The sequence below is a fragment of the Rutilus rutilus genome (assembly GCF_951802725.1).
Source record: "Rutilus rutilus genome assembly, chromosome: 23".
Taxonomy (NCBI): domain Eukaryota; kingdom Metazoa; phylum Chordata; class Actinopteri; order Cypriniformes; family Leuciscidae; genus Rutilus; species Rutilus rutilus.
Window position 1 is genome coordinate 8,717,311 of NC_140233.1, and position 24,342 is coordinate 8,741,652.

The 24,342-nt window shown below is 38.7% G+C and overlaps 2 protein-coding genes across 3 annotated transcripts in view; one reads left to right on the plus strand and one right to left on the minus strand.

Moving 5' to 3' along the window:
* Positions 1–12,239, plus strand: fanci (FA complementation group I). Of its 2 annotated transcripts, XM_084397422.1 has the most exons (38): positions 1–171; positions 889–1,004; positions 1,136–1,208; positions 1,616–1,746; positions 2,089–2,242; positions 2,400–2,457; positions 2,634–2,675; positions 2,749–2,872; positions 2,948–3,033; positions 3,109–3,241; positions 3,324–3,404; positions 3,771–3,907; positions 3,985–4,162; positions 4,265–4,352; positions 4,439–4,569; positions 4,655–4,725; positions 4,802–4,916; positions 5,289–5,411; positions 5,538–5,606; positions 5,693–5,794; positions 5,880–6,059; positions 6,638–6,759; positions 6,857–7,021; positions 7,127–7,306; positions 7,830–7,996; positions 8,081–8,160; positions 8,277–8,393; positions 8,475–8,526; positions 9,293–9,420; positions 9,567–9,632; positions 9,718–9,814; positions 10,292–10,476; positions 10,628–10,684; positions 11,034–11,093; positions 11,178–11,255; positions 11,386–11,481; positions 11,587–11,694; positions 11,780–12,239. In XM_084397422.1, exons 2-38 carry the CDS (start codon positions 903–905, stop codon positions 11,840–11,842), a joined length of 3,999 nt encoding a protein of 1,332 aa, XP_084253548.1. In that variant the 5' UTR covers positions 1–171; positions 889–902; the 3' UTR covers positions 11,843–12,239. The 2 variants fall into 2 exon arrangements, with proteins under 2 accessions (XP_084253548.1, XP_084253547.1); XM_084397421.1 differs by having other exon boundaries at positions 38–171; positions 11,587–11,924.
* Positions 11,978–24,342, minus strand: part of polg (polymerase (DNA directed), gamma) — a gene marked incomplete at its 3' end in the record, with an annotated part of 13,254 nt that continues 889 nt past the window's right edge. The window contains 23 exon segments of the mRNA XM_084397423.1: positions 11,978–12,004; positions 12,006–12,058; positions 12,564–12,724; positions 12,805–13,013; positions 14,132–14,309; positions 14,391–14,513; positions 14,979–15,225; positions 15,334–15,469; positions 16,612–16,729; positions 16,816–16,869; positions 16,967–17,127; positions 17,204–17,320; positions 17,886–17,960; positions 18,047–18,167; positions 18,251–18,475; positions 18,560–18,683; positions 21,393–21,547; positions 21,979–22,161; positions 22,262–22,341; positions 22,567–22,713; positions 22,791–22,958; positions 23,725–23,920; positions 24,006–24,342. The exon segment at positions 24,006–24,342 is cut by the window's right edge and continues 263 nt beyond it. Of these exon segments, the coding sequence (XP_084253549.1) occupies positions 11,978–12,004; positions 12,006–12,058; positions 12,564–12,724; positions 12,805–13,013; positions 14,132–14,309; positions 14,391–14,513; positions 14,979–15,225; positions 15,334–15,469; positions 16,612–16,729; positions 16,816–16,869; positions 16,967–17,127; positions 17,204–17,320; positions 17,886–17,960; positions 18,047–18,167; positions 18,251–18,475; positions 18,560–18,683; positions 21,393–21,547; positions 21,979–22,161; positions 22,262–22,341; positions 22,567–22,713; positions 22,791–22,958; positions 23,725–23,920; positions 24,006–24,342 (3,395 nt within the window).

The window sequence follows — 24,342 nt, forward strand, 5'->3', positions numbered from 1 at the left end:
GACATGACGTAGTAGGAAGTGTTCCATGCACATACTGGCGGGAGTTTCGGTTGTTATTAAACAAGGTGACGAGTTAACTTACCGACTGCAAAAGGCAAGAGATATCAAGAAACAAGTCTTTCTGAAAAGGAACATTTATCAACAAATCCTACATAAAATTTGCTTAAACAGGCAAGTGTCTGACACTGTAAAGGTAGACTATACACTTCACGCGTTTAAACGTTCCGATTTCAATATGTCTGTTTTATTAAATACGAATCTGACAGTTGTTCTGTTTTCTTTGCTTTTTTTCTTATTGACTTTATTTCTATTACGTTGTCCTAATTCAAATATTGCTTTGATTATGACTTATTTTTGCTGTGCTAACCAACGAGATGATATTCTATTGTTATTACTACTTTTGTTTACACAACGTAACGTTAGCCTAATAACTTGCATATATTTATATTTCATTCACTAATTATAATGAACAGGTATGTATGAATAAATGAATGTATGCATATGTGATAAAAGCATGTGTTGCTTCATAAATGACCGTGTTTTTTTCATGTGCACCTTTGAGTCATGCTTTTATTATTAGTATATGGTTATAACGTTCCTAAACTGCCGAATAACTACAGTAAGCAGATAATATATATATAATATAATACAAGGAATAAAAATACAAATTAATTTATAATACATTTTCTGTTATCATTTAATCACTCTCGTATTTTTCTCCCTCATAGGCTGATAGTTTTCAGTGGAACACAAAATGAAAAGCATTTTTGCAAAGACACAAAGGCAGTTCATAGTGATCATGAACTGTCAAGCTCCAAAAAAGGACGTTTAAGACGTTCCTCTTGTTTTAATTTGTTTAAATGTGTTTATGTGACCTTATACTCACAGGTCTGGGCACATAGATGTCCAAGATGAAGGTTTCTGTGGAAAAGATCATATCGTTATCGGAGAGTGATGGTGTAGATGAGCTACAGAAGCATCTCACTTTGTTGTCCGACGATCAGGTTTGTGTTTCTGTGTGCTGTAGTGTGTATAGGTGAAGTGAGATTGTAATCAATGCAAAACTCTCTAATCATGTCATGGACAAGGCATCACCTTAAAATTATGTATAAAATAATTTTTTGTCCCTCTACAGCTCACAACCATCCTTACTAATAGTGCTCTGAAAGGGAAGGATACAGGCATCCTGATCAAAGCCATATTTAAAGGTAAGTGTTCATTTGATCATTCAGGGTTATTATAGTTAACTAAAATAGTAACTGAACTAAAATACACCATCACTTATTTCATTTTAACTAGATGCCAATGCAATGTACTTGATGTACTAAAATAACAAACTGAAATAAAAATGAGTTAAAAAAATACTTTTTAATTTTTAATAAAAATAAATCTGGAAAATATACATATAAAAACAAATTCAAAATATTAATAAAAGCTATAATAATATCTCTCTCAGTAATACTAGAAATAACATGTATGATCAAAAACTTTTGCTTTCGCATGATGTTGCATCCATGTCTAATAAGTGTAAGTGTAAAAAAACAAACTAAAAATTACTCTGTGCTGCTCAATCAAGTAGCGCTGAATATCAAATTGTGTTTGTTTGTGATGTTAGGTTCACCGGTAAGTGACTCACATGGCGCTAACCGGAGACTGCTAGTGTACAAGCACTGTATTCCACTGTGTGAATCTGGAGACCTGCAGACAGAAGTGGCCTCAGATATCATTGGGCTTCTGATGTTGGAGGTGAGTTTCATACCGTACCGTTGTACACAAACTAATAGTGACGTAGTGGTTAATGGTCTAGGCTAGTAACCAGTAGGTTGAATTTTCAAACCCCTTATGGGGAGATCCCTGGGACTGAACTTGTAATTAAAGATTCATTACGTAACTTGCGATGACGCTGCAAGAGGGAGTTATTTTGATTAAAGATTAAAGAGGGCACATGAATTTAAAAAAAAAAATTGCACAGATAAATAATTGATAAGAAACACTGCAATATTCCATAAAAAGTAAGAATTGTCAATTTTGATTTCATGGTGACTTTAATACTATACCTGTATAATATGGGTTTCTTCTGTGCCATAGACGCACAGTCTACCTGGTCACGCATTAGCCGCGTTAGCATCTCTATATGTGGACGCCATCAAAGTGAGTGAGATGAACAGTGGGAGATCACTGGAACTTTTCCCTACAATCCTAACAGCTCTTGCCGCTACAGAAACATTAGCTTATGGGAAAGGTAAGATGCTATTTGCTAAGCATAAACTGTTCTGTTAAGAAAAGGAAATAACTCTGTAGAGTCAAACAACAACAGTTAAGTGATGTTAATTAAGTGAATTTGGATTAAATACTTCTGGAGTAAAGATAAGAAACTTTTTTTTTTACTTTTACTTCAGGTGAGCTGAGTGGAGATGAATACAAGAAACAGCTGATCAACAGTCTTTGCTCCAGCAGGTGAAGTCTGAATTCAAGTGCTTTAGTATTGGTTTTCAATAAGTGATCAATAAAGACAATCCAGAAATGAAGTGACAGAGCTCTCCAAGTAAAACTAGAACACAAAAGTCAGACATTGTTCTATCTATAAACTATACCGCACCAACTTTTTAGTAACATATCTCCAATTCACGCAGATGGGATCCACAGTGTGTGATACACCTTACGACCATGTTCAGGTATGTTGATATATTAACTGGCTAGTTATCAACTTTGTGTCTTGAACACACTTAAACATGTTTTTTGTGTCAGGGATGTTCCGTTATCTGCTGAGGAGCTTCAGTTTTTGATTGAGAAGATTCTACGGATGTTCCTCAAGTTGGATCTACAGGAGATCCCACCTCTGGTCTATCAGCTGTTGCTGCTCTCTGCCAAGGTCTGTTGATATGCTTTAAAAGTTCTTTAAAACAGTGTGTCTTTATGGTCAGATTCTTATTTTTTTCATTGACAGGGCTGTAAGAAGTTGGTTCTAGAGGGAATCATCAGTTACTTCAAGAAGCAAGACCAACTTCAGAAAGAGGAGCAGAGAAATGCAGAGTGAGTATCCCACTTGCTCAGGTCAGATGGTTTAATTTAATTGGACCGATCATTTTATGTGTGTATCTGTGTTAGGAGTGAAGATGTGGAGGTGCAGACCATCCCACAGGATCAGCTGCGACACGTAGAGGGAACCGTCATCCTCCACATAGTCTTTGCCATTCGTCTTGACCATGAGCTCGGCAGGGAGTTTTTTAAAAACCTCAAGGTGAAAGTCTGCCAGGCTCACGTATAATCACACCCCTTTCTTTGAGCGTCTGTGAGTGCTAGCTGGTTGTCTTTTTCTGTAGGTGGCCCAGAGTGATCCGTTGTGTCCCTTCAGTATCGCTCTGCTGCTTTCTGTGGCTCGTATCCAACGGTACGAGGAGCAGGTACGTCTGGGTTTCATCCTTCTTCTTTAAACCTAGTGAGCTGTCTACTAAGGGATAGGCGATGTAGCTAAAAATGTGGACATTTTGATGATGTAGTCTGATGAAGTTTGATGATGAACTCTTCATAAGCTAAACTTAACATTATCGCGATACGCACGATATTCTGTCATCTTATATAATAAGAAATTATACTGTTATAATATTTGCGCCAATATTCAGCATCAACGCAGCATTTTTATGAATCATGTGTGCATTTGAACTTGAAGAGTCCCAAATTCTTCAAAAACGTGCCTGTGATGCCCACAATATGCTGGTTTTACTGACTCAGACCTTTGTCCCACTCTTAACATGACACATAATGCTTAGGTATTTGAGTTCCTGAAGGGTGCCATCACAAAAAACTTCAAGGATGATCAGATTCAGCACAGCTCGAAGTTTCTGCAGGAACTGCTGCCTCAGTGTAACAGTGTCTCCAACATGATTCTGGACACCGTCAAAAACAGGTCTGCTTAAACTGCAGTGCTTTTTTCTTCCTTTATTTATTGTGTGGTTTTGCTCAGTGTTATGTCTTTATCTGCAGTGTGTTTGGCTGGGATCATGTCACTCAAGGTCTGGTGCAACTGGGATTTATACTTATGGACTCATTTGGGCCTAAAGCTGGACCATTTGGGAAGGTCACAGAAGGAACATCCACCACTAAAACGCCAAACCAGCAAGCGTGTCGACTTGGTGGACAAGTTCTTCTTGAGAGCTTCAAGGTACAGTGTAGTTGTCAACCGATGGTTTCCCCCTTGTAATACGTAAATCATGCTCCAAACATTGCAAATATGTGACAAACTTTGTGGGGTTGTTTTGAACAGATGCATGAACCAATCAGAGGAGAGATCCTAGAGCAAGTTTTGAATCGATTGGTGACTAAAACAGCCTCACCTGTCACCCATTTCATTGGTTAGTAGTTGTCTTTTTGCAGATTTTTAATTCAAGCTCACTATCTAAATTTTGTTGTGTTCTTCTTGGCTTTATCTCTGCCGCAGACCTTCTTTCCAGCATTGTGATGTCTGCTCCCATGATCCTCTTGGAATCTTCCTCTAAGGTCACAGAAACGTTTGACCAGCTCTCGTACTTGCCCCTCAGCAGTGTACAGGGGCTCCTCAAAGCTGTGCAGGTAACATCTCAATCCACATGATATTAAAGAGGACCTATTATGCTTTTATACATTTTTTGATATGTTTAATGTTTCCTCTGCTCAGCCCCTGCTCAAAGTGAGCATGTCTATGAAAGATGCCCTGATCCTGGTCCTCCGGAAGGCCATGTTCTCCAGGTAGAGTAAGGAATGGTCCACATCCAAATGTATTTGAATGATGACGAAGTACTAATGAATCATCATCTCTCTGAAGTCATTTAGATGGCCGGAAGTCAGCAGTGGCGGGCTTCCTGTTGCTACTGAAGAACTTTCGTATTCTGGGGAGTTTAGCTTCTAGCCAGGCCAGTCAGGCCATTACAACCAGCCAGGTAAACTTAGACATCTGCTTTACTCTGCGCATCTTAACTGTGCACAATGTAGTTTACATTACATACTGGTGTCCATACAAAAATGTATTTTTCTGTCCTCACTAAGAGCAAAATTCTGCATAAAAACAACAAAATCAAAGCCAGTTGAAACAGATTTTATGTTTAATGGAGATTGCACAATATATCGGTACAAAATTGGTTATCAGCCAATATTTGAAGGTTTTTTATTTATTATTATTTATCATTATCAGTGATATTTGATACTTACCTGTGTGGCATAATGCTACTACGTTGTTGTGACGTCGCTTTAACGCCAGCCAATCCGGTTTAAGAATCCTCTAACTGTGTGACCGTATCTGATTCCCATTCCAGGTCCATGCAGACGTGCACTCGCGCTATAACACTGCTGCTAATGAAGCCTTCTGCCTGGAGATCCTGAGCAGTCTACGCCGGTGCCTTAACCAGCAGGCTGACGTCCGGCTCATGCTTTATGAGGTCTGGGTCTGACCCTCTCATTTCCACTTTTAGAAATGAAGAAGTGAACGAATACAGCTGTGATTGATCGATCCTGTCCATTTGACTTCTGTGCTGTACTTAGAAAGTGATTTGTTTGATTTTTAGGGTTTCCACGATGTCCTTCGTCGTAACTCTCAGCTGTCGAGTTCCATCATGCAGACCCTCCTGTCACAAGTGTGTATCATCCTTTACCAAAACGAGAGCCTATGCCTTCCTGTTCTGACAATGGTAATGATCCAATTATTATTTGTGTTTACCAGTTGAAACGATACTTTGAACCCGTGCAAGATCTGCTTCCGCCTCTGAAGCTGGAGTCGTGTATCAGCGCACATGGAGATCAGGTCTTCCTCCAGGAGCCTCTGGTACTGATGCCATGCCTCAATCACATCGATGCACTGCATTTGAACATGTACAGGATGAAACTTCAGGTCATATGTGTTTCTCCAGGCGCACCTGCTGTGCTGCACGGTTCACTGCCTGCTGTGGAACCAGAACATACGGTCAGGGGGCAGTGCGAGCGATGATGACGATGACGAAGAGGAGGGCGGAGTCCAAAGTGAACTGCATGCTATTCTAGAAAGCATAACGAAGCGCATGATTAAAAGCGAACTGGAGGATTTTGAGTTGGTACGGCATAATTCTTACCTTTGCTGGTTGGTTACGTCTCAATGAAAATGTTATTTACTTGGATAATACTGTTCCAAAAGAAATGTAGTTATTTTGTTCAGCAAGAAAATAAGCATTAAATTGATCAAAAGTGACAGTAAAGGCATTTATAATGTTACAAAAATGTCTAATAAATTGTTTTTTTTTAACTCTATTTATTAAAGAATCCTGGGAAAAATTGTATCGCGGTTTACACAACATTAAACCAAACAAATGATAATAAGAAATCAGCATATTAGAATGATTTCTGAAGGATCATGTGACACTGAAGACTGGAGTAATTCTAAAATTGATCTGTAAAATTCTGTTTTGATCACAGGAATAAATAAAATTTTAAAATGTATTCAAATAGAAAACAGTTATTTTAAAGTATTTTTTTAATCAAATAAATGCAGGCTTGATGTGCATAAGAGACCTCCTTCAAAAACATTTAAAAAAATCGTGAAACTTTTGCTGGTGTAAATTTGGTCAAGGTAGCGGCATTACGACTGACAAAACTACATTTATGCTGTTTTTATGTTTCATTTTCTGCTTCTCAGGATAAGTGTGCTGAATTTTCAACGAGTTCCAGTGTTGGAATAAAAAACAGCATCTACGCTGTGTTGGTGATGGGACTGAACGAGGTTCTCATGGAGTACAACTTCATCACTGCTAATTACAGGTGTGTGTTTGTGAAAGCCTTGTTTTTGAATACTTTTAAATCAGGCATTACATGCTGGATGTGTTTAACATATACTGTGTTTGCACATGCTGAGCAGTAAGAACCATTTTGAGGACATTCTGGAGCTTTTCAAGCGCTATCATAAAGTGTCTGAGATCCTGAGGGAGCGGGCAGGGAAGGGACGCCCCACGTCGTCCAGCAAACCCCCCCGCAGCCTGCTGTCTCTAGGCTTCATCTCCACACTGCTCACTGCTCTCTTCAGGTACGGTTTCACTGTGCACCTACATTTTGTATCGTTATTAATGTCTTTGTCACTTTTGATCAATTTAATGCGCCTTTGCTGAATAAAAGTATTCATTTCTTTTAGAGACAGCACTCAGAGCCGTGAGGAGAGCCTGTCTGTGTTGCGTTCCAGTGGAGACTTCCTGCGGTACTGTGTGAGCGTGGCCCTGCAGAAGATCCAGCAGCTGGAGGACACCGGACACACAGACGGACCGGAGGGACAGAGCCCTGACAAGACCTTCCGCCACCTCTGTGACATCACCAGGTCTCGGCTTTTTGTTATTGGCCATCACATAAACATCTGGACTTCAATTGAACAAATCCCCAAAAAGACACATATGTTAAAGTTGGCATGAAACGGATGTTGTGATAGTCTTTTCTTCCCTATGGTGAAGTATATCCAAGTGAAACGGCTTCTCGAACTAGAATGAATGTAGGGCGGGACTTGATTTTGTCCGTCTGGAATTGATTGGATTGATTGTGGTTTGCTATTGGTGGATCTCATGTGAGTGACAGGTTGTCCTTCCCTCACGCCACTAAACACATCATCAGAGAAGAGAAGACGCTGCAAGAGGGGAAATTATTTTGATTAAAGATTACAAAATAGTTATGTGAACAGATCATTTTTTTATTATAAATACTGCAATATTCCTTAAAAAAAGAATTGTCAATTTTGATTTCATGGTGACTTTAAAAACCTCATAAAAGCTTAATGTTTTTAGATTTACTTAGGGGTACAGTGCTTGAAAGATGCTGCATTTCTTAATTTCCGGTTTCCCTTCTTGCAGTGTGCTAATGTGGCGCTACACTAATGTGCCGTCCACCGTGGAGGATGCTGGGAAGAAGGAGAAGGGCCAGAGTGTATCATTACTATGTCTGGAGGGTCTGCTGCGAGTCTTCACCACGGTGATACAGCGATACCCAACACGCATTAGCAGCTTCCTGTCTTCTCTCGGTGGGCGTCTTAGCATTCCTGAGACTTCGAAATAATAGCTTTGTATGTTAATGGTGTTTTAATAAAACACGATCTGTATTAAAGATGTTTCAGGGGAAGCAGAGGGAGAGGGCAAGGGGTCTGTTCTGACAGCGCAAACGGCTTTCTATATCCGCCAGTTTCAGGTACCAGCTTCATTTTCAAACCCAGTATGACCATAATGTTCCATTTGCTCTGCTCAATCAGAGTTGGAGACAAAACACACACCAGCAGGCGTTGTAAGTTGATCTTTTGTGTCCAGCGAGCGCTGATGAACCAGCTCAGCGGGGGAGAGGAGGAGTTCAACAGTAAAGAAGCTCAGTTATTGGTCAGCATCCTCAGCGTTTTGTCACGACAGCTCGATCCTTCCTCTCAGCAGGTAACTCTTCGAAACACTCGTGCTGTTGCAGGGTTGGCTGTCAGGAATCTTAATACGTCTTCTTTTTGTTTTTATGTGCAGTTTACGCAAATGCTCACATGGACTGTGAAAATTTGCAAGGAAACCAACTTCGGTGAGTGATTCATGTACAAAGATGAAACTTTTATTAGGGGGAGCTGGGATGTTTTCAAACCAACATTTATCTCGGCTTTCGAAATGTTGCAAGAATGAAAAATTGGATATATCTCTCAAAAATTATGCATTTCATTTGGGATAACTAATTCCTAGCAAAAGAACCATACTTTTGTCCTAAAAGCCATTATTGTTAAGTAGATTCAAAATATTTAGCATAAAAACTTAAAACAGTAAAAATCTAGTTTTAAGAAAGGTATGTTTGCTTTTTTTGACTGAATGAACAGAAATAATATTTTTCAGTTTCTTTAAGAATATTAAGAAGTACAACTGTTTAACATTAATAATACATATTTCTTGTGCAGCAAATCAGCATATTAGAATGATTTCTGAATGATCATGTGACACTGAAGACTGGAGTAATGATGCTGAAAATTCAGCTTTGATCACAGGAATAAATCACACTTTAAAACATTCAAATAGAAAAGTTATTTTTAAATTGTTATAGTATTTCACAGTATTTTTTAAAATGGTAATGTTCATACTATAATACAACAGTATACTTACTAAAATATTTTTATATATATACATTTTGAATAAGAGTTAAGTAACGGATGAGATGGGAGATTATTAAACTTGTATAATAATGTAGTCTTCATGAATTGTGATGCTCAAATAAAAAAAAGCTTGTTAAAATCATCACAGTATTCACAATGCTGCTTCATTTTGTATCCCCAACCCTTCGTTCACCCGTTTCTCTCTTTCAGAGGACATCTCTCTCACTAAGGGCTTGCTGTCCCTGCTGTTCAGCCTGCAAGTCCTGCATAAGAGCCCAGTGTCTCTGCTCTGGGAGATGTGCCAGGACATACACAGCCAGCTGGGAGACATCGACCAGGTACTGTGGCCGCTTCTAAAACGAATGAAAACCTCTCTAGTGTGCTCAGGTCTCCTCAAGGCAGTAAAAAAAACAGTGCACAAAACAACTGGAGACTTTACATTTGATCGTACGTCACTAAAATAGTCATTTCCGTTTCTGATCAGGACGTAGAGGTGGAGAAACAATCCCATTTTGCCATCATCAGCATGAAAACAGCTGCATCCACCGCGGTAAGAACGGACACACTTCAGAAACAAATGTTTAAATCTTCATACCTGTTAAAAGAGCGCAGCGTCTGCCTCTCTTCCTTTCCAGCTTCTAGTCCTGTCTCAGGTTGGAAAGGTGTTGGATGAAGTAGACTGGTTGATCGCCAAGAAGAAAGGCCAGATAAGCTCAGACAGAACAATTTCAGGTAAAAAGCACCAAAAAGGTGTCCAGTCTTTTTCCTGGAAGGCTTCCAACACACCTGCCTAGAAGTTGCTAGCAATCCTGAAGACTGTGAATAGCTCATGTGTGTTTAATTAGGATTATTGCCATCCAGGACCAGGATTGGATTTCCCTAATTTAGAACAAGTGTGTCCAAACCTACTCCTGGAGGGCCACTTTCCAGAGTTTAGCTTCATCTTATCTCAACACACCTGCTTGGAAGTTTCTAGTATGCCTTGTAAGACAGTTGCGGAAGTTAGAATAGCATACTACCCTTACTATTTCTGCCATATAACAATTTAGTAACAATAGTAGTAGTATGCTAGGACATGTTTCGAATGTAGCACTTGACTAGCTGGTTCAGATGTGTTTAATTGGGGTTGGAGCTAAACTCTCCAGAAGCAGGATCGGACACCCCTGATCTAGCATAAAGAGCATTATGGAAATGTCCTGTGTGCATTAGGAAATACCCAGCAGCCACTGGGCCAGCAGGACCCGATCGAGAAGGCCGTCACGGTTCAGTTAGGCACGCTGTTAACGGCTCTGCATGAGCTGGTTCAGACCGCTCTGCCCACGGGACCCTGTACGGACACCCTAATGAGAGAGCTCAGTCGAACCTACAGCTTCCTCACTACACTTACCAAATATGTGAGTCATCCTGACTGTAATATAATTTCTAAGTTCCGGTCTTTTTGATTTGCTCTATATGGTTTGGGAAATCGTTACAGCTCAGAGCTTCACACAAACATGTAAAAGTGCTGCACATAAAATTAAAGTTGTCAATCATTTTTTTTTTCAGTATATTCAGCTGTGTGCGACCCAACCTGGTCAGTTCCCCGCACGTTTGGAGAAACTGGTAAGGTTTTTCTAATTCTTTAGAGTATAGAGGGTGGCAAGACCAAACAATGATATTTAATGCCAGTTAGTTACAACATTTATCTTGAAATGATGCAAGGATGTACAATTTAATCTCTCTCAACCTTTTATTTGTGATAAACACAAACCTTTTAACCATTTCACACCAAAGGAACCATCAATTTGTCCAAACAGCCATTATTGCCAAGTAGATTCAGAATCTGTAGCACAAAACTAAAACACAGTAAATTAAAAATAATATTCAAGGCGTTTCTTGTAGATCCAGATTCAACCTAAATGACATCCTAAATTATGTAATTTAACAACTCACAAACATTTCTTGTGTCCAGGTGAAGCTGTCAGGGTCTCATCTCACTCCCCAGTGTTATTGTTTCATCACATATGTACAGGTATGTGCCCATTTTCTTTCAGTTTGGTGTTTTTTAACCTTTACAACAGTGTCTTAACACATTATTAAATGTTGTCTCGTACAGAGTGGAGAACTGACGGCTGGAGGCCAGGAGAAGTTGAAGAAGAAGAAAAAAGAAGATGATGCAGTAGCAGCTGCTTCAGTGAGAACTATTTCAATTCATTACCTGAGACTGAAAAATAAATGAATTTAATGAAAATATTTTGGTAACAAATTTAGGCCTCGGAGTGCAAAGTCTTAAAACCGTTTTGTGCATCTGATGTGATTTCTAGGCTAAAGTTCTTCGTGAGACTAAAGCCATCCCGAACCTCATTTTCAACATTGAACAGTATGAGAAGTTTCTCATTCTTCTCTCCAAGAAATCCAAGGTAAGGTCTCTTAATTCTTTGCCCATATGCACGGCATATACAACAAAAAAAGGTAACAAAATCCTCTGAAACATTACGGCACATTGGTGAATGTCCTTTACACAGGTCAATCTGATGCAGTATATGAAGCTGAGCACTTCCAGAGACTTCAGAATCAACACTGCCACGCTGGAAGCTGCACTGCAGGAACAGCAGCAGGACGTAAGCCAACAGGTGTGTCTCTGTTTAAACATGTTCATCCTCAGACCGAGCACTGGGATTGCTTTCTTCATCTTCAATGGTGTCTTTCTTTCCTTAGACTGAAGACTCTCAGCCTTTGGAGGAAAACCAAGCGCCAAAGAAAAAGAGGAGGAAGCAGTGAAAAAAACTTCTAGTCCTTCTTTTGCACTTTTTTTCACCCTCATTCACAGGAGAACGCCACCCTTTTTTGAGTTCCTACTAGGGACGGCCATTTATGCGTTGAGACAGTTTATTCTTTCATGACACAGATATTACTTTAACCTTGTAGCTTGTCGTTTTCCTTTGGCCAAAGACCCTTTGGTGATTTCTATAATCTGATAAATGTCCAACGCCTCACCTGTTGATATAAAAGCATGGTCAACTTTATTCACGGTAGCACATCGACAATATTTAAAGAATACCTGCCTTACTCTTGCTTAATTAATACATTGTGCTCTTAATACAAGGTTTTTAGACCTAATGAGTTATGGATGTTCACAAAATGCTGCTATAATATTAATAAACAAATGTCTACATGTGATCTGGTGAATTTCTTAAGGAACCATCCAGCCAAAAATAGATTTTGTTTCCAACATGCGCTGTAAGCGGTAGACCAATCACGACAGACTGGGCCATCTGACCAATCAGAGCAGAGTAGGCTCTCAGAAAGGAGGGGTTTAGAGAGGATAATTTATCGAACCGTTTCAGACAATGAGAAAAGAGCTGATACTGCAATGTATATTATGAGACAATTTAAGTGTTTTTTGTACTTGGATGCATGTATAACTAATGTAGGAGACCTTCAAAACAAAATCAGGAACCTTTAAAATAGCATAATGGGGCACTTTAAGGCTGAGTCTTACCTTGGGCTAACCCGTATCTCCGCTCCACTCCTGTGGGATTGGATGGAGTCACGCAGTCCATGGTCACCTCCTTCCGTAAGCACTTATCAATGTCCACTGCACTGAAGAAAGCCACTGACTGCGGCAGATCCATCATTCCCAGTTTATAGGCAAACATGCTCCTGAGAATGGACAGAAAAATTCAAGCATGCACTTCACAGGGTAATGCCACCAGTAACAGGAATCAAAGGTTGGTCTTCACCTGGTGAGCAGGTTGGTGATCTGTAGGGCGAGTGCAGCTCTGTAGCGATCTTCACTTGTCACTAGATAACGCACTTCGTCATGAATACTGATGCAGAAGCGCCCGTCAATGTCGTGCTCCTCGAACAGCCAGCGCATGGCCACCAGCATCAGATGGAGATAGTCCACCGCCGAGCTCTGAACCACCCAGTTGACTCTGCTGGTAATGAACTAAAGCACAATAGAACTGTCATGAATTAAATGGAGATTAAATTAACTAAAACCATCAAAACTATGGTTTATGTCAACAATTAAAAGATAAACAATACTTATATTGTCTTAAAAATAACCTATTATGCTTTTTTACGTTTTCAACTTTCTTTAGTGTGATGTTGCTGCTTGAGCATGAAAAAGGACTGCAAAGTTACTCTAAAGTTATTCTCTATATCAATAAACAGTTTCTGAACTCCCTGAAACGCCTCGATTGCAGTCTCATTTAAATAATTTCCACCCAAGACATGCGCTAAAAAGCAGGTGAGGCCTGCCTGAGTTAGTAGTGTGTTGAAACTCGCAGTTATGATAAGGGGCGTGACATTTCCCAAACATGTTCGAATGGGTCCAATCACAACACATTGCTCTAGCCGGCCAATCAGAGCACATTGTGCTTTTCGTAAGTAGGGGCTTCATATAGACAGGAACTAAACAGAGCGTTACTGACAGACTGGGAAAAGAGGTGCTGCAACAATGTCAAATATGTGAAAAATAATGTGTTTTTTTCACATTCAAGCATGATAAAAGGTCCCCTTTAAAAACTGTTGGTTTACAACATTCATTTACATACTGCATCATGTGCAATATCACTCTTTAAAAAAAGAAAAAAGGTATGCATCACAGTAATGGTTCCCAGTTCATTATGAATTACACATTAGCATTAAAAGACTCGCGGTACAGTGACGGAGTCAGTTACGGCTCTTAATAATATAGAGTGCAACAGTCAGGTTCCAGAAGTAAAAATATCATCCCTTTTTTCCTTAGGGAAATTGAATAAAACGTTTAAATAAAGCATTCCTGTGAGGTTGGTAATCGATGGTATATTCTTCTGTTGAAGCCATCAGCCTGCATTATTTTAACTTTACTTTTTTAAATGATAGTGTTAAACAGCACAATTCCTGGTGAAAAACTACATTACCCATGATTCTGCAGATAACTCACCAATTTTACATTTTATACAGTTTGTGTCACTGCATGCAGTTCGAAACATTAGTTTAGAGGTATAAATGGTTAAAATAATGAATAATACAATTTCTTCAAGCAAAAAAAACCTTGAAGGAACTTAAGTGTTCCCTCACCTCATCCTGAACAGCAGAAGGTTCCAGAGCTCTGGATATCCTGCAGCCCAGCACTGGAGTGGCTGGTTCCTCAGAGTGGGCGATACTTTCCAGCTTATTGAACATCTCTGATTCTGTCCCGCCAGTCCACACGCGCTTCCCTGTGAGATTCCACTTCCTCTTGCTCCCCCTGGTGGTACTTCAAGGATCAAAACAAAAGTATAACATGCAGATTTGTCCAACATAAGACTTTAATAAAATGGCTTGCGTGGCAGCAGACCTCTGAGATGCCAGTTTTGAGATTTTACGCAGATCCTGAAGTGAGACGGTGCCATCCTCAGCTCTTTCCACATTTACATCCAACTTCTTTACCAACCATTCGCCTTCCTCAGACAGGTGATATCTGCACATAATCAAAAAATGTGATAACACATATTCTATTATATTATGCAAAGCACCAAATAAAAACTTATTAATAATATTTTAAACAATACAATCAGAATGTAACACTATTTAATATACTGTATAATATTTTCTTATAATATTTTAAAGAATTAATAATTTTATAGTATTTAATATATAATATAATATTAATTATACTTTTTAAATAATATTATTTAAAAACAAGTTATTTAAATAATGTAATATAAATCAATTGCATGTTTTACTTCTTTAAATGTAAAGAATGTAAATTTTGAGAATGTTTTTTCTTTTAGTTTATTTTTAACATTAATAAACTTTTCAGTAATTGTGCCAGAGTTAGCCGAAGGTTATTTTTCATCTGTAGTCCCGGACAGAAAATATGATCAAATAAAAAAACTTGCCATACACAGTCAATTAACCCATAAATTAGGGTTTATTAGCCTACCTGCGCAGTCCTTTGGTAAATGCGTACATCTGCCGAGCTTTACTGGCTGCTTCCTGTTGGCTCAGTTGGTGATTGAACTGCAAGAGCAGTCGCTCGGCAAACGGCTGGCCGGCCCCATAAATCCGTCCGTAGTTGAAGACCTTGGCGTGTTCGCGACTGATGCCCACAGCATCTGCGGTACGGCTGTGCAGGTCCGTGCCCTGACTTTTCTTTCCCTGGAGCGTCATCCATCCAAACGCTGTGCATCCTGGAAATCAGAGATTAAGAATGACCTACGGGGTGTAGTTTGTTCCATAGAAGCATCATGGAATTTGCCTCCTGGAATCTAATGGCTAGGAAACAGCATCTGGATTACCATGCATTCCTGCAAAGTGTGCTTCGCCCAACATGGCGGCGATCCACAGCTCTTGAGAATCCACATCTGCTCCCACCAGGTGATAGCCAGGAGGCACCTGCACCATGGCCTTCAGCTCACTGCCGACACGGTCTTTCTGCAAACAAACACAAACTGCTCAGCTTTAATGCCATTTCAGTGTCATAATTATGGAAGCCCATTTCCACGCAAGAAAAAAAGAATACTTTGGTAAATCATGATTATAATGTGAAAAAAGTAGAAATTCTCAACCTTTATTTTTATAAAGCAGTTTCAAAACCATACAAATGGACCAAAGTGCTGTAGATAACTAGCTTCAAACTAAAAAAAAAAAAAAAATCAAACAAACAAACGTAAAATAACACCAATAAATCATCCAAATTATGAGATAAGTCATAATTATGACAAAATGTTGAAATTCTGACAAAAAGTCAAAATTATGATTTTTTGGGGGGGTAAAAAGTAGAAATTATGAGATACTACATCATAATGTCGAAATTGACAGTGTCAATATTATGACATGCTAACTCATAATTTAATTTACTCAAAATTACGACTTAAGTTGGAATTATGGAATTAAGTTTTTGTCATAATTATGACTTTTATTTCATAATTTTGACTTTTTGTTAATTTCGATAACTTTTATGTCATAATTATGATTTACCAAAGCAATATTTTTCTTATTTTTCTTCTTATGTGGCAGATATACGCTTCCATATTTGACAGATAGAGCTAAATCAGCCATGGTAAAAATCTTTAAAAAACTATATATATATAAAGTAAGTAATACATATAATAAAAAATATATATATAATAAATATTGAGAAACATTAAACTATAACATTTTTGAATACATTTTAAAATTTGTAACACTATAAACGTCTTTACTGTCGCTTTTGATTATTTTAATACAACCTTTTTGAATAAAAGTTTTAATTCACGGTTTCCACAAAAATATTAAGCAGCAAAAATAGTTTTCAGCATTGATAATAAGAAATGTTCCCTGAGCAGAAAATCAGCATATTAGAATTTCTGAAAGATCATGTGATACTGAAGACTGGAGTAACAATGCTGAAAATTCACTTTTGTTAAATAGTGAAATAATATTTTGATAATATTTCACAATTTGACTGTTTTTATTGTATTTGTACCAATCTTTTTGACTAGTAGTGTACATATAAAAAAAATTTGTTAATTAATAGAAATATTTGATAATCTTCATTAATTGTGAATTGTCATTTTTATCAGTAGTTGTGGTACCCGAGCATTGCTTGCAGTCAGCCACGTGGGCTCTACAGCCCTGCGAGTGACCGTTCCAGCTGGGATGACCTGCGGTAAAATGGCACCATATTTCCCTTCCTCATCATAGTCATGATGTCTGATGAAGGAGCAAAGAGGACGTCAGACAAGGCTGCAATGTTTGTAATCAAATGAAGAAGACACTAGAAGACACTGTTAACTTACAGTCTGACGGTGCGCGGCAGTTCTGCCCGGCGGAGCCACACTACCATTTGGGAGCTGCAAAGAGAGACAAAATAAGAGATGAAATATCAGCGGTAAGCACCATCTAGACATTCAAAACATTTCAAATAGAGAACATTTGGAAGTCTCAAACCTGATGCGTTTTTGGGCATTTCTCCAGAAGGACATCATCTTGTTGATCTCTAGCGCCCGTGTGGCGTTGGTGCCTTCACGTCCTGCTTGAAGCGTACCGCTCTCCATTTTGGACAGGAAGTCTTTTGAAAATGGACTGCCCACATTGTTCTCATTTCCGTCCTGTGATTTTAAACCATTTGAGTCTAAAACTTCAATGACTGCATTGTACGAAGTGGACAGAAACACAATCCTGTACCTTATGAGGCAGTTTGAAGAACCAGCAGCCAGGGATGTTGACATCATTGTGTGGTCCATTTCCGTGGTGATATGGACACTCGCCGGTCCCGTTTTCGTTTATCGAATTTTGTTTTTTCTAATGAGCAAATAAAGGTAATATTACACAAAATAAGTGGTTCATCCTATAAAAAATCTGAATGTTTAATTAATATTTTAAATAACAATAATAATTTATTACTATTTAATATATCATAGAATATGAATAATATATCTTTATAATTGTAATAATATTTTAATCTTAGTCTTAAACTGATTTTAATTTTAGAAATATAAAATTGTATTACTTAAAAATATAAAATGCTACAAAATATCAGATAGTATTAAGTTATCTAATATATAAATTAATATTAATTTCATTTTTACCTATTTTTAATAATATTTTCCTCATAGTATTATATTATGAAAAATTATGATTAGTTAAAAATATAATTAATATTAAATTATATACTAGATAGTATTAAATTATAATATCATATATCATATTTTTTGGTAATATTTAAAAATATTTAATTATTATGTAATACTATTTAATATATCATGTAATATTAATGATATATTAAAAAAAAAAAATTCATTTTTTTATAAATAAACAATTTTGTGGGGGGTTTTCTTGGTTATCATAAGGTTTAAATGGTGCAAACCTTGATCCTCTTGGATGGGCCTGCTGCACTCAGCACTTCATCATCAAACACCTCCAGTCGACTCACTTCTTCAACCTACACATGTGACAAAAACATGCACACACTTTCACAGAAAACACCAGCCCTAAAAACCCAGTTTAGTAACACACCAAAGCTCTAACCTTCTGCCACACGGCACTGTCCGTCAACATGAGCTCATCATCAGAAAGTGTGCTGTCCAGATACTGGGGCTGCTCCTTCCCCTTCCGCTCACAATACTCCTTATAGATGCTCTCAATTGCCCTGGAAACCAAGTTTTAGGAAAGATGCTGTCAAGCCACTGTATATTTTCCTAATAACACATTATTATCCTCACTTTATTTTACCTGTATGGACATACAGGTCCTTCACTATCCTCTGAGATGTCCAGGTTATCTCTGCGGCCTGGTACCAGGTAACCCCAGCCGTGCTGGTCGGTGTAGTGCAGGGGAAAGCCGTCCCACGTGAGGCCCATCAGCTTGGGTGTGATCCTCATCTGCAGACTGATGAGACTGGCTCCAGGAGACCAGTCCTCGGCCTCAGACATCTTCACACACAGCTTTCGGTACCAGCTGACCATAAACAAAATGTGCACACATGCAATGTGGAACCCTGTGTTATTTTACCCAAATGGGATAGGGGGGGGCGGCACTCACCTGGGGTGGGCCGGTAAGTGCTGTCTCCTCTTTGGCAGGCAGCTGACGGTCTCCTTCAGTCTCTGTAGAAGCTCTCTGCTGGGGTGTGGATCAGCCTCAACTTCTTCTGGAGGAGGACCTGGGTCTGAAACAGAGGGTTAATAATGTTATTGTTCCTCTTATCCTGATTCAGGGTTCTGCACGATTTGGTCAAATAAAGGTGCAGTAAGTGATTTCTGCTGAAAATGTAACCCTTAAATGCATGAATGTTTTATTTCCCAGTAGATTCAGCATCTGGCTCATATTCGCCATCTCAAACATATTCTCAAAACGATCATTTTCAACATCTTCAAAATCGATAGTTTGATCGCTGACAGATCCACCATCAAGTGATAGTGACACTAATATTTGATTGCGTTCAGTACTTGTTCTGCAGTAAATCTTTGAGCCATTTCAACTTTTACTGATTATGCTTCCTATTCTTTTGTTTTCTGCCTGCGGTAACTGAAACGTCACTTCATCATTGTGTATCAGACATTTCCACCTTGTGGAATAAAGGCGAACTGCATTTATTCAAGTCTTCAAAGATTCAAGTATTGTGCAGAAAAAAATATACTTGCACTGTTACACCCCGGGTCATTAGCGACCCTATTCAATTTTTACAAAAAATGGAAAACAAGCATTTTTTTACATACATTTTTTCTAGTTATATTGTTTATAATGAATTGATTGAGGAATACTAAGAAGATTGATATCTAACTTTAAAACAATGAATGAGGAGGAGGAGGAGGGTAGTCAATGGTATGTGTTTAAGGGTTAGCCTATATCAACAATTTTGTGAATATTTGCTTAAAGGTGCCTTATGTAAAAATAAATAAATTCATACTCCACATTCCATACCAGATGGGGGCAGTATACCTCCAGAAAGTGAGTTGGTCTACTCTAGAGTATGAATATCTTCAAGCTACTCCCCTTCACCTTTACCAGTGAATATGTTCATATTCGTTTTGTTCATATTACATTTTTATTGTTAGTTTGAATTACATTAATTTGACAGACAGCATTCGCTGATGTTGACCAAGCTAGCGCCAACATAACCAGAGCTTCCAACTCTCACGCATTCACCGTGAGACACACGCAAACACTTTTCACACGCTCTCACCCCACACATCAATTTTCTCACGCACAGAAAAATCGCGAAGCAAAGAGGACACGGAGACCGACAGACTAGACAGAGCAGGTTAGTTATGATATAAAAAAATCTCAGCTCTCAGATTCTGTCAATTAAATACCGTTTTGGCGCTTGTAAATGTTACACGACAGATCCCTAGCGCATGTGAACCGATCATCTCTACTAGCTAATAGTAAAAAAATCACGAACACTGAAAGATACAGTAACGTTAGGCTACAACTTACCAAAATGTATTCCTCATACATAATATCGACCAATCAGTGTTTTTTATCATCGTGAAGAGGTCAATAACACAGCTGGAGAACAATTATGTCAGATTTACCTCAGGAAAGCCATTTAATAAACATAATATAGGTCACGTAGTTGGCAAGAAAAAAAGAGCAATAGAGATTGTGCTATACGTGTACTATATTACAATACTGTATTTATGAACGTTATATACGTTTATCGAACAGCCTTCGATACATTTCTATGTTATAACTTCCCGAAAATCTACACAAACATATAAAACAAACTTCTAACGAAATACTAACAGCATCTTACTTACCAATCCAAACGAAATGTTGCAAGTTCGAAGTCAAACCTCATTTTTTTCATGTCCATTTGTTGTCTCCAGCGATGGAAAGCAGTGCCAATGTTTACTCTGGTTCTGTTCCTTTTTTATCATATTTTATTTGAATGTAGTAGTGGGCAGTAGGCTACTTTCCACACGATTGACATCAGGTTCAAGTACACCCACAAGCCGTGCGAGTTATTCGTGTATTGCATGTTTGGCTGGTGGTTATGTTGCCGGCATACCGCCTCCCATGGCCGAAACTGGTATTACGACACCTGTCGGGCCGTGGCTATTAATGCTAATGCTAATTGAGGTTGATATCTCTGCAGCACTATAACTTGACATTTTTTTAATGACATCATCGCCCTTATTTCTTCTCATTCTTTTGATGCATGTAGCTCATTTTTTGGATATTTTTACCTCAATTTTTACATAAGGCACCTTTAATGTCTGTAATGTCAAAAAATTGTGTTTGTACATAGTCCTGGCTGTGTAAATAGGAGAAAAAATAAAGTGGATAGGACCGATTCACAGAGGAAAAAGTCAGATGAATATAATTGGAAGAAGGATTGAAAGTGACAGTAAATACATTTATGTTTTAAAAGATGCTATTTCAAATAATCTTTTGAACTTCCTATTCATAAAAGAATTCCAAAAAAAAAAAAGTATCAGGGTTTCCACAAAAGTATTAAGCAGCGCAACTGATTAATAATAATGAGAGGCACCAAATCAGCATATTTGAATGATTTCTGAAGGATCATGTGACACTGAAGACTGGAGTAATGATGCGGAAAATTCAGCTTTACCATCACAGCAATAAATAACATTTTAAAATATATTCAAACAGAGAAATTTGGTCAAATAAATGCAGCTTTAGTGAGCAGAAGACACTTCTTTCAAAAACATTTAACGACCCCAAACTTTTGAACTTTAGTGTATTTAATGAACTTTAACTAACAGTGAACTATTTCAAATATTTCAAGAAGGAAAAATACTGTTTCAAGCCAGCTACTGCAAAATCAGTACCAAATGTGTTCAAAAATGTTCAAGCAATTATATATCTTCATAACGCAAGATCATCAAATGTGCACATGAAAAACCCTTACCCTCGTCCCAGTCTCTGGGTATATTTCCGTTGGCCGCTGCTGCTGCTGTTGCCTCAGCCTCCTGTTTGGCTTTCTTCTTGCTTACAGTTATTTTCTTCTGCTTGAAGTCCTGAACGTCCCAATCCAAATCCCACAGCCATGGATCATCTTTATACCTGAACAGCACACCAAACCAGTAATCACTAAATATTAGATTATTGAGCACTAAAACTGATCAGTCCAGTTATAAGTTAACAAATAAAGAAAATAAACTGAATGGTCTGTAAAAGTGGACACTTTTCCTTAAAAGGTTATGAAACCGTAAACTAAAAATCCTAAATGTGTATATTGTGTTACGTCTCATGGTAAATTGAGGCATGCATTTGTGGGAAGCTTCGATGCTTTTAATTCAATGAGAACGAAATAAAACTGTATGAATTGAAGCTCCCTTTTTCCCTCTCCACTCCACGGCTTACCATGTCAACTTATGTAGCATTTTACAAAACTGTGGTGAGAACTGACTGGTGCTGAAACAAGGGGTTTCATGAACCTTTAAGGGAGTCTATTGGATATTATGAACGAAAGAGGCAAACTAATGCATGTTTACCGATCATCCTCCAATAACTGGCAGGCATCATCAGCCAAAATCATCAATGATTTCTTCATCTCTCTCTGCAGCTCATCATAAGTGGCCTGAGCATCTTCCAGGTACCGCCCCCAGTTCTGATTGACAGGAAGGTAGCACACGCCCATTTCTAGCATACCCGCAAGTGTCACTGGGTGAGGACACCTAGAAAAATGCAGAATTGACAACGGTGATTGGTCACTTAAGCAATAATATGTCATAATGAAAAGCTGGGGGGCGGGTTTATGTAAATGAAGTGTCATACCTCTCCATAAAGAGAGGCAGCTGCTCTGTGAAGACCTCGTGTGTGGCTGATACATCAAGAGCACAGTACTGCATCAGCTCCTGAAGCATCAAATAAACAGATTTCGGACGCAGCCTTAGTGTTTACATCTGAGAAACCCGTGGTTATGGTAAGTGGCGTGACATTTCTGAAACATGCTCGGTTAACCAATCACAACACACTGGTCCAGCTGACCAAACAGAGTACATTGTGCTTTTCGGAAGAAGGGGCTTCATAGAGACAGGAACTAAACAGAGCGTTACTGACAGCATCAACATCCTGCTTACCTGAAAATTGGTCCTAACATCAGACATGCTGCCCTTCACGAACACATCCCTTGGTTCTTTCTTCAGCCGCTCTCCTCCCACGTAGAGAGCGTGAACATCAGCAAGGTTATTAATACTACTGATATCAACCCAATCCCATGAGCCAATCTGCATGAGGAAATGCATACAATTTAATACTGTCTACAGCACTGTAAACTGACAACAGCTGCGAGGTTTGCACAAACCATCGGGCCCTCAGGGCGACGGCCGAGGCGCTTCATGTGCTCCTTCACTTCCTGTAGGCCTTTTCTCTTGCCGTACTTGCTGGCCATCCAGAGCGAGCGCTGGAATCCCGTCAGCCCTGAGATTGCCATGTGGAGACTCATTGTGTCCAGGAAACGCATCTTAGAGCCCTGCACAGACCGACCCAAAAACGCATGCATGATAAATCAGAATCATATTTGTTATCAGCCGATATTAGAGCTGATTTTTTGTTTAATTTATCAGGATATTTAATTGTGCGTGTAAATTGAGCATGTTCACTTGAAGTTAATCTTAACAAACACTTATAATTTTACATATGATCTTTAGCAAATCTAATTACATATAACAGTATTTATTCATATTTACATTTTTTGTCATTTTGTTGTGTGCTTTTGTCTTTCATATTTTATTTTGTCATTCATATTTTATTTTATTTTAGCTTCAGCACTGATTTTTAATAGATTTAATTTTATTTACCATTTAACGCCACTGCAGGGATTCCTAAACTTTTTTTGTCAGCCAAACCCTTTTTTTTAGTACCACCTGAGATTTTAAGTTAATATTTTAATAATTTAACAACACATCAGCATGTTCAAGGTTCTCTGATGCTGGTCACATGACATGCAAATAAACAGATAAAATATTTCAAGTGATTTATTAGGATCATTTTATTTTTTAATGATTAATTTGTTCATTTGATTCAATTAATTATTAGCTTTCTATCAACTCCAGTAGACCAATTTGGGAAAGCCTGCTGTACAATATAATATTCTTAGCATTTTAGATTTTACAGTTTCAGTTTTCGTTCATTAATGATTTAAGACCAAATAATGTAGAATTTTAATATCCTTGCACCCTTAGAATCAACAGAAAAAGGAAGAAATCAGACTCAAATGAGTCCGAAATGACCCTCACCTTCAGTAAGTACTGTTCTTTAATGTGTGTCCGATCAAAGCTCACATTGTGTCCAACCACGAGCCTCTCCTGCCACTCACCGCCCCGCGGCTGGCTGGAGTTTGTGGGGGTCTCCAGCGGGATGAGATCAGCCAGCGTCAGATCACTAGACCAGGTGTATCTGTCCTCTATGAGCCTCTTACTGCACCACGAGTACCTGAAACACCAAATAAAAGAGTTTGTCTGGAATCAGTGGTGAAATGAATGGTAAATACTGAGCTGCTACGGTAAATAACCCTCACCAGGCAGTTGGGGAAACCGCCACGGCCAACGTAGGACAGTGTCCCTCCGCCATGCAGACTTCCACATCAAACACAATAGCCTTCTCATCTGGGAAATTCACCCTGTGTTGCTCTCCACCCGCCCCATACCTAGTCCAGCCCACTTCCCAAGCCCATTCCTTGGGCATCCCGGGAAGCCGTGCTCCCTGAAGCTGGCTGGCCGCATCAAGGTAAGGAAGGCTCTGCTTTTGGGCAAGTAATCGGAAATGTTCGTCAATGTCATTGCCGTACATTTGAGGTAATTTGAGTTCTACGTCAGGTAACAGGTCTGTTTCTTTCCCCCAGAGTTCATGCTGCT